Source organism: Salmo salar, chromosome 04, assembly GCF_965601325.2.
Source record: "Salmo salar chromosome 04, fSalSal1, whole genome shotgun sequence".
NCBI lineage: Eukaryota > Metazoa > Chordata > Actinopteri > Salmoniformes > Salmonidae > Salmo > Salmo salar.
Window position 1 is genome coordinate 54,630,061 of NC_138294.1, and position 14,939 is coordinate 54,644,999.

General features: G+C 41.8%; 1 protein-coding gene across 2 annotated transcripts in view; it reads right to left on the minus strand.

The window, feature by feature from the left end:
• The window catches only part of LOC100136428 (androgen receptor), a 60,488-nt gene that overhangs the window by 7,581 nt on the left and 37,968 nt on the right, over positions 1-14,939 (minus strand). For both annotated transcript variants that reach the window (XM_014196827.3, XM_014196828.3), the window contains exons 4-5: positions 3,988-4,266; positions 3,632-3,776 (exon numbers count right to left, since the gene is read on the minus strand). In XM_014196827.3, the coding sequence (XP_014052302.3) occupies positions 3,632-3,776; positions 3,988-4,266 (424 nt within the window). The remainder of the gene's footprint in view (positions 1-3,631; positions 3,777-3,987; positions 4,267-14,939) is intronic.

Sequence of the window (14,939 nt, forward strand, 5' to 3'; positions counted from 1 at the left end):
GGTCTGCGCCTGCTTTGAGTACACATCCTGGTAATCCGTCTGGCCCCGATGCTTTGTGAATGTTGCCCTGTTTAAAGGTCTTGCTCACATCGGCTATGGAGAGCATGATCACAGAGTCGTCCGGAACAGCTGGTGCTCTCATGCATGCTTCAGTGTTGCTTGCCTCGAAGCGAGCATAAAAGGCATTTAGGTCATCTGGTAGGCTTGCGTCACTGGGCAGCTCGCAGCTGGGTTTCCCTTTGTAGTCTGTAATTGTTTTTTTAAGCCCTGCTACATCTGATGAGCATCAGAGCCGGTGTAGTTGGATTAAATATTAGTCCTGTGTTGACGCTTTGCCTGTTTGATGGTCCATCTGAGGGCATAGCGGGATGCCTCATAAGCATCCGGATTAGTATCCCGCTCCTTGAAACAGCAGCTATAGCCTTTAGCTCGGTGCGGATTTAGCCTGTAATCCATGCCTTCTGGTTGGGATATGTACGTACGGTCACTGTGGTGACAACGTCGTCAATGCACTTATTGATGAAGCTGGTGACTGAGGTGGTATACTCCTCAATGCCAATGGATGAATCCCAGAACATATTCCAGTCTGTGCTAGCAAAACAGTCCTGTAGCGTAGCATCCGTGTTATCTAACCACTTCTGCATTGAGCGAGTCACTGGTACTTCCTGCTTTAGTTTTTGCTTTTAAGCAGGAATCAGGAGGATAGACTTATGGTCAGATTTGCCAAATGGAAGGCGGGGGAGAGCTTTGTATGCATCTCTGTGTGTGGAGTAAAGGTGGTCTAGAGTTTTTTTTCTTCTTCTGGTTGCACATGTGACATGCTGGCAGAAATGATGTAAAACAGATTTAAGTTTGCCTGCATTAAAGTCCCCGGCCACTAGGAGCGCCATTTCTGGATGAGCATTTTCTGGTTTGCTTATGGTCTTATACAGCTCATTGAGTGCGGTCTTAGTGCCAGCATCGGTTTGTGGTAGTAAATAGACAGCTACTAATAACATAGATAAGAACTCTCTTGGTAGACAGTGTGGTCTACAGCTTATCATGAGGTATTCTACCTCAGGTCAGCAATACCTCGAGACGTCTTTAATATTAGGCATCACGCACCAGCAGTTATTGACAAATAGACACACACCCCCACCACTCGTCTTACCAGACGTAGCTGCTCTGTCCTGACGATGCAAGGTGAAGCCAGCCAGGTCTATATTATCCGTGTCATCGTTCAGCCGCGTCTCGGTGAAACATAAGATTACCGTTTTTAATGTCCCGTTGGTAGGATAGCCTTAATCGTAGATAATCCAGTTTGTTTTCCAATGATTGCACGTTGGCAAATAATACGTAGGGTAGTGGTTGTTTAACTACACGTCTGCAAATTCTTACAAGGCACCCCACCCTCCTCCCCCTTTTCCTCCATCTTTTCTTCACGCTGATGACGGGGATTTGTGCCGTGTTGCGACAAAGCAGTATATCCTTTGCGTTCGGACTCATTAAAGAAAAGTCTTCATCCAGTTCGAGGTGAGAAATCACTGTTCTGATATCCAGAAGCTCTTTTCGGTCATAAGAGACGGTAGCAGCAACATTATGTACAAAATTTGTTATAAACAATGCGGAATAAAAATGTCAAAAATAGCACAGTTAGTTAGGAGCCCGTAAAACGGCAGCCATCCCATCCGGCGCCATTATTGGAAGAGAGGAGGGAGTGGGGCAGTGGGGGTCAGGGTGAGATACAGTATAAAGAGAATGAGCCAATGTAAAATCAGAGCGGGGTTGGGGAGTTTATCGGGAATATATTAAGAGAGGGATAATCTGTGAGTGTGTTGTTGTGAGAGAAATAGATAGAGGGGGCAAATAGGTGAGAGGGTAAGAGAGTGAGACCCTTATGTGAAACTGTTGCAATCATTACAATTGTAATCTTCCCTCTTTATGGCCATCGTTATATGCTCATATGTAACCTTTGACCTACTGCCCAGCGGGCAAAGCTGGATGAAATCTGTTTGTAATGATGTCATTTCACTAGCTTTGCCTGCTGGGTTGAGTGTGGTCTGATAATACAGGATCACAGTGATTGGTACTGATTGCTGCTGTTACCCAGGATTATTTTCAAACAAACTGAAAATGTGACCTGATTACATGATTTTCTATGATGACATTGTACATCTAATGTATAAATAATTTGCAGACATAGTTCACAGTAATAGACGTTAATATACTTACTTAGCTACATGGATCACTAACCAGGTTTCTATCCAACCTTTTTATGTGAGTAAAGTACATATTGGTAAACTTTCGAAATGTCGACAAAACTCAATACGCTAGACAAGGTGGGATCTTTTTGTGTCAGTAAAATTAATTATGCGATAAATGTCGGTGGAAACGCTTTTATCTGCAAATATTGATATAATAACATCATTTCGAATTAAACTTGGGAGTCATGACCATCAACGCTTGGCTGCCGTTTGACAAATAAAAATAATCTCACTCTTTTGTCCATAATAATCTCATGTAAAATATCCTGTACGTGCGCTGTTGATTAGAGTGCACGTGCCAATACCATAATGGGCACACGCTATATAATACAAACATTTTTGTTAGAAAACCATGAATAGAGTTGAAAATGCGTTGGTATTTTTTATTTGGTACATGGGACATTTAACTGCAAAAGGTATTTTTATGTGCACTACGTCATCACGCACAGACTTTTATCTGCAACAAGTCAATCTGATGGAAACACATCTCTGGTGGGAAAATGCGCATATTGTTTTAATGCGGATTTTAGAATATTTGAATGAAAATCTATCACCAATAGGATGGAAACCTAGCTCATGATAATAAGGGTGCTTTAGTTGTAACATTTACAGTATATTACCAATAATAAAATATTTAATTTACCTCATGGCAGGGTAATAATATCTCCACAATTTTCTGCACTGTTGTATCTGTACATATTCCTCAGTAATGGCTATGGTGGCAAAATCCTGGGAAGTTTCAATAAATGCCCTGGTTTTCCAGAAATCCTGGTTGGAGGGTTCCAGATTTCCTGCTTATTCCCTCCTAATTCTGGGAATCCTACAACCTTGATTTTGGGAAAACTAGAGAATTTATTGAAAGTTCCCAGAATTATGCAACCCTAGTAATGACACTTTAAATACCATTGAACTACCTTAGTCACTTACGATACTTTCGTACTCCGTAATATTCAGATTTGAACTAAATTTCACTACTTCTCTTAAAACCTGCACCATAGGTGATGTAATGCTGAAAAAATCGAATCTTCCTCAGGACTTATCATGTGACTAAAGAACACCAAATAAGGAAATTAAATATAAATGTTACTGAAAGCCAGGCTTGTAAGCCTGTGTGCACATGGAATTCTAGACATATCGGTGAGAGAGAGACAGAGCGAGCGAGAGGCAAGTAGAGAGAGAGAAAGAGCGAGAGAAAATGAGAGCGACAGGGACAAGGAGCAAGACAGACATAGAGGGAACAAAATTGGCATCTGCCGTACTTATGACAGACAGAAGCCACTGGAGGAAATCTCCACCAACATAATGGGACAACATTGAGTTGTGGCCCTGGGGGTAATAAGATAATTTCACAGAAATAATTGAATTCAGTATCACATAGCTGCACATACTCATTGAAAACAAGGTCTGGGGCGAAGTAGAGCATTCTGGCATTGACATTTTTGTAGGACCTCCATCCCAAGCCGAAAACCATCACCCCCATCCATGAATGCTGGATTACTGTCATCTGGTCATCCACATGCAGATTCCGAAAACCTGAGAAGAAAATGAAAAACCACATGGAAATGGATTATTATCAAAACATGTCTGTGATGAATTCTTAATGCCTTCACTACCTCCAAATTGCTGCAATGCCATTGCAAACGTGTTATAAATCAAATTATGACATCTTCTACGGATCACATGGACATCTTCAAGGACCACATGGAAATATGTTTTGTATGATTCTTCTATTCCAGTACTGTACCTGGCATGCCTTTGGCCCACTTGACCACTTTGACGAGTTGGCGCTCCCCAAGTTCGTTGAGGCTGGTGAGCAGCACTGCAGCTGAGTCCGGCTGGCAATGATCATGTCCCGCATTAACCACCTCTGGCTCGATGGACTCCAAGATGTTGAGGAACACCAGCTGGGAATGGAAAGTCAGGCCGGACTGGGGAGAGATACACTGGATGGCATCAGTGGGGCCTTGGGTGGGCAGATCCTCCTCCGGGCTCTTCAGCTGTCCAATCTTCTTCAGTTTACGTGCTACATAAGGTCAAGAAATGGAACATGGATGAGTAATGGTGGAAGAATAGTGTAATATCTGGTGCAGCTGTTAACACTTGCCAAATGCACGATACAACTGTACATAAATGTGAGGGAATTTAGCAAAATACAGTTAAAGTCGGAAGTTTACATACACCTTAGACAAATACATTTAAACTCAGTTGTTCACAATTCCTGACATGTAATCAGAGTAAAAATTATCTGTATTAGGTCAGTTAAGATCACCACTTTATTTTAAGAATGGGAAATGTCAAAAAATAGTTGAGAGAATTATTTATTTCAGCTTTTATTTCTTTCATCACATTCCCAGTGGGTCAGAAGTTTACATACACTCAATTCATATTTGGTAGCATTGCCTTTAAATTGTTTAACTTGGGTCAAACGTTTCGGGTAGCCTTCCACAAGCTTCCCACAATAAGTTGTGTGGATATTTGCCCATTCCTCCTGACAGAGCTGGTGTAACTGAGTCAGGTTTGTAGGCCTCCTTGCTCGCACACTATTTTTCAGTTCTGCCCACATATTTTCTATGGGATTGAGGTCAAGGCTTTGTGATGGCCACTCCAATACCTTGACTTTGTTTTGTGTTCTTAAGCCATTTTGCCACAGCTTTGGAAGTAAGCTTGGGGTTATTGTCCATTTGGACGACCCATTTGCGACCAAGCTTTAACTTCCTGACTGATGTCTTGAGATGTTGCTTCAATATATCCACATAATTTTCCTACCTCATGATGCCATCTATTTTGTGAAGTGCACCAGTCCCTCCTGCAGCAAAGCACCCCCACAACATGATGCTGCCACCCCCGTGCTTCACGGTTGGGATGGTGTTCTTCGGCTTGCAAGCCTCCCCCTTTTTCCTCCAAACATAACGATGGTCATTATGGCCAAACAGTTCTGTTTTTGTTTCATCAGACCAGAGGACATTTCTCCAAAAAGTACCATCTTTGTCCCCATGTGCAGTTGCAAACCGTAGTCTGGCTTTTTTATGGCGGTTTTTGAGCAGTGGCTTCTTCCTTGCTGAGCGGCCTTTCAGGTTATGTCGATATAGGACTCATTTTACTGTGGATATAGAAACTTTTGTACCTGTTTCCTCCAGCATCTTCACAAGGTCCTTTGCTGTTGTTCTGGGATTGATTTGCACTTTTCACACCAAAGTAAGTTCATCTCTAGGAGACAGAATGCGTCACCTTCCTGAGCGGTATGACGGCTGCGTGGTCCCATGGTGTTTATAGTTCTGTACTATTGTTTGTATAGATTAACGTGGTACCTTCAAAACTATAGTTTGTTAACAAGAAATTTGTGGAGTGGTTGAAAAACGGGTTTTAATGACTCCAACCTAAGTGTATGTAAACTTCCGACTTCAACTGTATATTCTCATATACAGCTGAATACATGCGGCTCAGAAACACACAAGAATACACGTATAACATCAACACATACTAACAAATACACTCACAATTTAAATTATGTAATTTTAATAAAAATTACATTGGTAATTCACCAAAAATAATGGCAATACTGTTCCAAGGTGCCAAGATTAGTCACTGTGTTGTCAGTAAAAACATGCTAACATGCCAAAACAAACTTCCACTTTGGAAGGGTCAAAAAGACCAAAAGTTCGGCATGTTTTCAACAGGCTGTTTCGAGAGCAAAAATGGGGGACATTTTAAAAAGTCAAATGAGTAGGAGCCTGACTAAAACGTTATCTTATCAAGATGCAATATAACCAGTCTGCTTCAACACAAAACAGTTTCACAATGCAAAACATTTCCTTGCGCTTTATATGGGGGACAAATTAAGACTCATATTGCATGTTGAGTTCATTGGTTTCCAGCTTTCTCAGATTAAATCAGTTCAGTAAAAGTTGGTGAAAAACGAGGTCACATTACTTCAGCTTGAGCACAACACTGTTAGTGTGCACTTTCTCCAACGGTAAACAGCTAGAGCTTCCTCAACCCAGCCACAAGAAATGGGCTCTATTCTGTAATGCTGGAGCAGTAAGGTGAGCAGGCCTGATGAACTAGATGTCAGCAATCTTTCATCAAATCAGCTTAATATGAAGCTACAGTAGCAACATTTTGAATTTGATCAACAGAAGCAGGTTCCTTGAAACTATGTTGGAAACATGTGCATCAAGTTGTTATAGATGTAGCTAGTGCCGTGGGTGGATACGATGTGGAGGCTAGTTTTATCTTTACAATCTGACCCAAGTAGTACATCTGGCTATAATAAGTGCACACCAAGGCATTCTCAAAATACCAAAAAGCACTTTTTCTTATTTTTATTTTTCTACAGTTTATTTTTAAAGCAGTTTCACCAATGAAGAATCCTTAATTGGTGAAATTGCCACATCTGTTTGAGATATTACAACAATAAAGAAATGACTGCAAAAAACGAACAGTATTTTCCCATGGATTGCATGTGGAATAGAACTACAGAATAGTATTAGGAGACAAGTGAAGAGAAAAATAAATAAACGGTGATGGTACTTGGATAATGTTTTTGGCAAAAATGTGAATACATATTAGGAACTCCGTCATTCCTCCTCCTCAGACCTCACTTAGTCAAGTATCAACCTTGGACTAGTTAAGCGTCAACCCTCCTCTTCAACCCTCGTCACCCCTGCATTGGTCAGTTTACCCCCCTACTCTAGTTAAGCCTCACTTCTCCTTCTCATCCCTCACCCTTGCACTAATTTATTCAAAATAATTAGATTTTCAATTGGTCCAAATACAGTGCATTCGGAAAGTATTCAGACCCCTTGACGTTTTCCACATTTTATTGCGTTACAGCTTTATTCTAAAATTGATTAAATAGTTGTATTTCCTCATCAATCTACACAAAATACCCCATAATGACAGAGCAAAAACAGGTCTTTAGACATATTTGCAAATGTAAAAAACTGAAATATCATATTTACATAAGTACTCAGTACTTTGTTGAAGCACCGTTGGCAGTGATTACAGCCTCGAGTCTTCTTGGGTATGACTCTGCAAGCTTGGCACAACTGTATTTGGGTAGTTTTTCCCATTCTTCTCTGCAGATCCTCTCAAGCTCTGTCAGGTTGGATGGGGTGCATCGCTGCACAGCTATTTTTGGGTCTCTGCAGAGATGTTTGATTGGGTTCAAGTCTGGGCTCTGGCTGGGCCACTCAATGACATTCAGAGATTGTCCCGAAGCCCCTCCTGTGTTATCTTGTCTGTGTGCTTAGGGTCTTTGTCCTGTTGGAAGGTGAACCTTCACCACCCCAGATTGAGGTCCTGAGTGCTCTGGAGCAGGTCTTCATCAAGGATCTCTCTTGACTTTGTTCCGTTCATCTTTCCCTCGATCCTGACTAGTCTCCCAGTCTCTGCCGCTGAAAAACATCCCCACAGTATGATGCTGCCAACACCATGCTTCACCGTAGAGATGGTGCCAGGTTTCTTTCAGACGTGATGCTTGGCATTCAGGCTAAAGAGTTCAATCTTGGTTTCATCAGACAAGTGAATCTTATTTCTCATGGTCTGAGTCCTTTGCCAAAAGCACCTAAAGTCCAAGCGGGCTGTTATGTGCCTTTTACTGAGGATTGGCTTCGGTCTGGCCACTCTACCATAAAGGCCTGATTGGTGTAGTGCTGCAGAGATGGTTGTCCTTCTGGAAGGTTCTTCCATCTCCACAGAGGAACTCTGGAGCTTTGGCAGAGTGACCATCAGGTTCTTGATCCCCTCCCTGACCAAGGCCCTTCTCCCCCGATTGTTCAGTTTGGCTGGGCGGCCAGCTCTAGGAAGAGTCTTGATGGTTCCAAACTTCTTCCATTTAAGAATGATGGAGGCCACTGTGTTCTTGGGGACCTTCAATGCTGCAGATATGCTTTGATGCCCTTCCCCACACCTGTGCCTCAACACAATCCTGTCTCAGAGCTCTACGGACAATTCCTTCGAGCTCACGGCTTGGTCTTTGCTCTGACATGCACTGTCAACTGTTGGACCTGATAGACAGGTGTGTGCCTTTCCATATCATGTCCAATCAATTGAATTTACCACAGGTGGACTCCAATCCAGTTGTAGAAACATCTGAAGGATGATCAATGGAAACAGGATTCACCTGAGCTCAATTTAGCAAATGGTCGGAATACTTACAGGCTGACTACACAGCTTGCGTCGCGTGCGTGAGCTTTGTAAAATACATTTAGAAATCTATACTATTCAATTATTGCACCCACACTGCTCACGTGCGCCAATGAGCGTCTGCGTTGCAAAGGGCTAAAATAGAGCTGAGCTGCAAGTACTGCCTCTCCCATCTCCTCATTGGTTTATAGAAGCAGGTACCCACGTGCCATCTCCTCATTGGTTATACCCACGTGGGTGACTGAAGACGAACGAGGTCAGTGACGGTAATGCACCTAATTTATGAAAGTTGCCAATCGCAATATAAAGTCAAGAGAAGAAAAGGCCTGGAAGGATGAGAGATGACTAGAAACAATTCAGTTGACCATTTTATGTGTGGATTAATTGGTGGAGTAGAGGACCTTGTGCATTTCAGGTAAAATAACAACTCAATGTTTATATCCCAGGACAAATTAGCTAGCAACAGCAAGCTAGCTAAATAGGACAAATTAGCTAGCAAGTGCAAGCTAGCTAGTTAAATTGCCATAAATGTTTAATGCTTTTCGACCTGTCCCCAAATTAATATAATTGGTTCAGAGTTTGTTTTGATATTTTAACCTGCGTGTCGTGATCGCGTTTGGTGTGGGGGGACAAAATAAATTTATACACGATGGCGCACGATGGCGCACGCACGCAGCCGGTTTGGGTTCAGTGTTATGTAAATAAGGTATTTCTGTATTTTATTTTTAATACATTTGCAAGAATATCTAAAAACCTGTTGTTGCTTTGTCATTATGGGGTATTGTGTGTAGATTGATGAGGAAAAAAAATGTAATCCATTTTAGAATAAGGGTGAAAAATCAAGGGGTCTGAATAATATACAAATGCACTGTACATGCTCAGCGCCAACAACAACAACACGTGGAGGTACCAATGATCTAAACTGAGCAAAAAAAGAAAAGTCTTCTCACTGTCAACTGCGTTTATTTTCAGCAAACTTAACATGTATAAATATTTGTATGAACAAAGCTAGATTCAACAACTGAGACATAAACTGAACAAGTTCCACAGACATGTGACTAACAGAAATTGAATAATGTGTCCCTGAACAAAGGGGGGGTCAATATCAAAAGTAACAGTCTGTATCTGGTGTGGCCACCAGCTGCATTAAGTACTGCAGTACATCTCCTCCTCATGGACTGCACCAGATATGCCAGTTCTTGCGAGATGTTACCCCGCTCTTCCACCAAGGCACCTGCAAGTTCCCGGACATTTCTGGGGGAAAGGCCCTAGCCCTTACCCTCCGATCCAACAGGTCCCAGACATTATCAATGGGATTGAGAGCCGGGCTCTTCGCTGGCCATGGCAGAACACTGACATTCCTGTCTTGCAAGAAATCACACACAGAACTACCAGTATGACTGGTGGCATTGTCATGCTGGAGGGTCATGTCAGGATGAGCCTGCAAGAAGGGTACCACATGAGGGAGGATTATGTCTTCCCTGTAACGCACAGCGTTGAGATTGCCTGCAATGACAACAAGCTCAGTCCGATGATGCTGTGACACACCACACCAGACCATGACGGACCATCCACCTCCAAATCGATCCTGCTCCAGAGTACAGGCCTCGATGTAACGCTCATTCCTTCGACGATAAACGCGACTCCGACCATCACCCTGGTGAGACAAAACCGCAACTCGGCATTGAAGAGCACTTTTTGCCAGTCCTGTCTGGTCCACCGACGGTGGGTTTGTGCCCATGGGTGACGCTTTTGCTGGTGATGTCTGGTGAGGACCTGCCTTACAACAGGCCTACAAGCCCTCAGTCCAGCCTCTCTCAGCCTTTTGCAGACAGATTGAGCACCGATGGTGGGATTGTGCATTCCTGGTGTAACTCGGGCAGTTGTTGTTGCCATCTTGTACCTGTCCCACAGGTGTGATGTTTGGATGTACTGATCCTGTGCAGGTGTTGTTACACGTGGTCTGCCACTGCAAGGACAATCAGCTGTCCGTTCTGTCTCCCTGTAGCGCTGTCTTAGGCGTCTCACAGTACGGACATTGCAATTTATTGCCCTGGCCACATCTGCAGTCCTCATGCCTCCTTGCAGCATGCCTAAGGCACATTCACGCAGATGAGCAGGGACCCTGGGCATCTTTCTTTTGGTGTTTTTCAGAGTCAGCAGAAAGGCCTCTTTAGTGTCCTAAGTTTTCATAATGGTGACCTTAATTGCCTACCGTCTGTAAGCTGTTAGTGTCTTAACGACCGTTCCACAGGTTTATGGTTCATTGACAAGCATGGGAAACCGTGTTTAAACCCTTTACAGTGAAGATCTGTGAAGTTATTTGGATTTTTACGAATTATCTTTGAAAGACAGGGTCCTGAAAAAGGGACGTTTCTTTTTTTGCTGAGTTTATATATAAACCCTGGATTGCTGATGCTATGCATTGGCCAATGAGAGGCTTTGAAGCCATCGGTCGGCCATATTGGCACTCCCCAGAAGAAGGAGTCCTCTTTACGAATGAATGGAATTTTACAGTATTTCAATTAACATTTTAAAGGACAAAATTACATGTATTTAAGTATTTTTGTTGTTGTAGTGGGAACAGTATCACTAGAACTTTCAAAATATTATACTTTATGGGGGAAAAAATTCTATATTTTTTAAATGTTTATGTTTAGCTCACATAATATCATTTGCATTAAATATCAAGTATGCATTAAAGTGTCTGTAATATAATAAATGTGGTAAAAACAAATGACATTAATAAATGCATTTCTATAGCTTACAAAATATTTTCTACAATGGTGCCAAGATGGAGTGACGGTGGTTTCAAAATATTGTCCCCTGGTAGTCATCTAGTGTATATATAAATCAATATGAGGTACAGAAGCATCCCATAATTTTAGAGTGGGCACAAAGTATGTGAGGATTGAGGGGGATGGTTCGGGAGTGCGGCTGTGTCTCCTGTACGTAGGTTGGAGAATTTAGCATTTTGTAAACCCCTGAAACAGCTTTTCCCCCAATCTTGAGCTCAGTGGCAAACCGTGACTATAGGACCTAGGCCATCAAGGGGACCAAAAATCTTCCAATACGTTGGATCAAAATCAAGAAAAGAACAGAAAACATAGCATCTCTTAATGCGCCCAACATTATATATTTTGTAGTCAGACCGTTCTAGTTGTAGTGAAGGAGGAGCAATGCTTTTTGATGATATTATGAATGAATCAAATAGGCCTGACTGCGCTTTGGGCATTTAGTAATTGATTGTTTTTCTAAAGTCTAGCAACATTGCAAGCAGGCACTAAGAAAGTTAGTGGCGGCAAGTAACCTAGCGGTTAAAGGAAAATTCTACCCAAAAACAATCTTTTGGTATTTGTTTCATTAGTCCATTGTTGACATAGTCACAAAATGTTCTGCTTGTCAGCAATCAACTTTTCAAGATATATGACTTTCAAAATACAGAAATCATTCCTGTATGATGACACTTCAAAACGCATCATACGGGGATGATTTCCGTATTTTGTACTAAAAGATGGGTGAACTTTTCCTTGAAGAGCATTGGGACAGTAACTGAAATGAAAAATCTACCATCTGGCCTTGAGCAAGGCAGTTAACCTAACAACAACTGCTCTCCGGTCGCAGATGACCTGGATGTCAATTAAGGCAGGCTCCCGCACCTCTCTGATTTAGAGGGGTTGGGTTAATTGCGGAAGACACATTTCGGTTAAATGCATTCAGTTGAGCAACTAACTAGGTATCCCATTTCCCCTTCCCTTAGACAAGCTACTCTAACTTGATTGATAGCCAGAAATGGCTTGGTAAATAATTATGAGGTTGGGAGATTGGGATGTTAACAAACTATTAGCCTTTCTTGTATTCTGTTTCAATCAAAGCATATACAGTCAGAAGTTTACATACACCTTAGCCAAATACATTTGAACACAGTTTTTCACAATTCCTGACATTTAATCCAAGTACAAATTCCCTGTTTTAGGTCAGTTAGGGTCACCACATTATTTTAAGAATGTGAAATGTCAGAATAAAACTAGAGTGAATGATTTATTTCAGCTTTTATTTCTTTTGTCACATTCCCAGTGGGTCAGAAGTTTACATACACTCAATTAGTATATGGTAGCATTGCCTTTAAATTGTTTAACTTGGGTCAAACGTTTCGGGTAGCCTTCCACAAGCTTCCCACAATAAGTTGGGTGAATTTTGGCCCATTCCTCCTGACAGAGCTGGTGTAACTGAGTCAGGTTTGTAGGCCTCCTTGCTCGCACACTATTTTTCAGTTCTGCCCACATATTTTCTATGGGATTGAGGTCAAGGCTTTGTGATGGCCACTCCAATACCTTGACTTTGTTTTGTGTTCTTAAGCCATTTTGCCACAACTTTGGAAGTATGCTTGGGGTTATTGTCTATTTGGAAGACCCATTTGCAACCAAGCTTTAACTTCCTGACTGATGTCTTGAGATGTTGCTTCAATATATCCACATAATTTTCCTCTCTCATAATGCCATCTATTTTATGAAGTGCACCAGTCCCTCCTGCTGCAAAGCACCCCCACAACATGATGCTGCCACCCCCGTGCTTCATGGTTGGGATGGTGTTCTTCGGCTTGCAAGCTTCTCCCTTTTTCCTCCAAACATAACGATGGTAATTATAGCCAAACAGTTCTATTTTTGTTTCATCAGACCAGAGGACATTTCTCCAAAAAGTACCATCTTTGTCCCCATGTGCAGTTGCAAACCGTAGTCTGGCTTTTTTATGATGGTTTTTGAGCAGTGGCTTCTTCCTTGCTGAGCAGCCTTTCAGGTTATGTTGATGTAGCACTCATTTTACTGTGGATATAGATACTTTTGTACCTGTTTCCTCCAGCATCTTCACAAGGTCCTTTGCTGTTGTTCTGGGATTGATTTGCACTTTTCACACCAAAGTAAGTTCATCTCTAGGAGACAGAACGCGTCTCCTTCCTGAGCGGTATGACGGCTGCGTGGTCCCATTGTCACATCCTGACCAGTAAAGGGGTTTGTAGTTTGGTCAGGACGTGGCAGGGGGTGTTTGTTTAGAGTGTTTTGGGCTTTGTTGGGCTATGTTCTTATGTAAGAAGGGTGTTTCTTTTATGTGTTTCGGGGTTTGTGGTTAATGTTCTATGTTAGTATATTTCTATGTTCGTTCTAGTCTTTCTATTTCTATGTTTAGTTTATGGGGTTGACCTTCAATTGGAAGCAGCTGCTCCTCGTTGCTTCTAATTGAAGGTCCTATTTAAGAGGGGTGTGTTTTCAATGGGATTTGGTGGGTAGTTGTTCCTTGTTTAGTGTTTGTGCACCTGACAGGACTGTTTCGTTTTGTTCTTTTTTTGTATTTATTTGTTTCTCCTTCTTCAAAATAAAAAGAAGATGAGGATACATATTCCCGCTGCATTTTGGTCAAATCCTTACGACAACCGTGACACCCATGATGTTTATTCTTGCGTACTATTGTTTGTACAGATGAACGTGGTACCTTCAGGCGTTTGGAAATTACTCCCAAGGACGAACCAGACTTGTGGAGGTCTAAAAAAGAAATCTGAGTTCTTGGCTGATTTCTTTTGATTTTCCCATGATGTCAAGCAAAGAGGCACCGAGTTTGAAGGTAGGCCTTGAAATGCATCCACAGGTACACCTCCAATTGACTCAAATTATGTCAATTAGCCTATCAGAAGCTTCTAAAGCCATGACATAATTTTATGGAATTTTCCAAGCTGTTTAAAGGCACAGTCAACTTAGTGTATGTAAACTTCTGACCCACTGGAATTGTGATACAGTGAATTGTAAGTGAAATAATCTGTCTGTAAACAATTGTTGGAACAATTACTTGTGTCAAGCACAAAGTAGATGTCCTTTAAGGAATACCTGGGATAGGATAAAGTAATCCTTCTAAACATGGCAAAGGAATAAAATGTTGGGCCTAATGTTTTTGGGCAAATCCAACACATGCTAGCTAGCCTGTAAATAAAATAACAATATCCTAAGATATTGTCGCTATACCTGCAATAAAATTAGCTAAATATGTGTATGTGACCAATAACATTTGATTTGTAATTGCTTGCTGACTGTTTGACTTAACATGTATTTTGGCCAATAGACATGCTCATTGTACACTGAACAAAAATATAAATACAACATGTAACAATGTCAACGATTTTACTGAGTTACAGTTCATATAAATGTCAATTAAAGCAGCCCCCCGCACCTCTCTGATTCAGAGGGGTTGGGTTAAATGCAGAAGACACACTTCAGTTGAATACATTCAGTTGTACAACTGACTAGATAACCCCTTTCCCTTATAAGGGAGTCAGTCAATTGAAAATAAATTCAGTAGGCCCTTATCTATAGATTTCACGTGACTGGGCAGGGGTGCAGTCATGGGTGGGCCTGGGAGTGCATAGGCCCACCCACTGGGGAGCCAGCCCCAGCCAATGAGAATGATTTTTTTTCCCACAAAGGGGCTTTATTACAAACAGAAGTACTCCTTAGTTTCATCAGCTGTCCGGGTGGCTGATCTCAGACGATCCTGTAGTTGAAG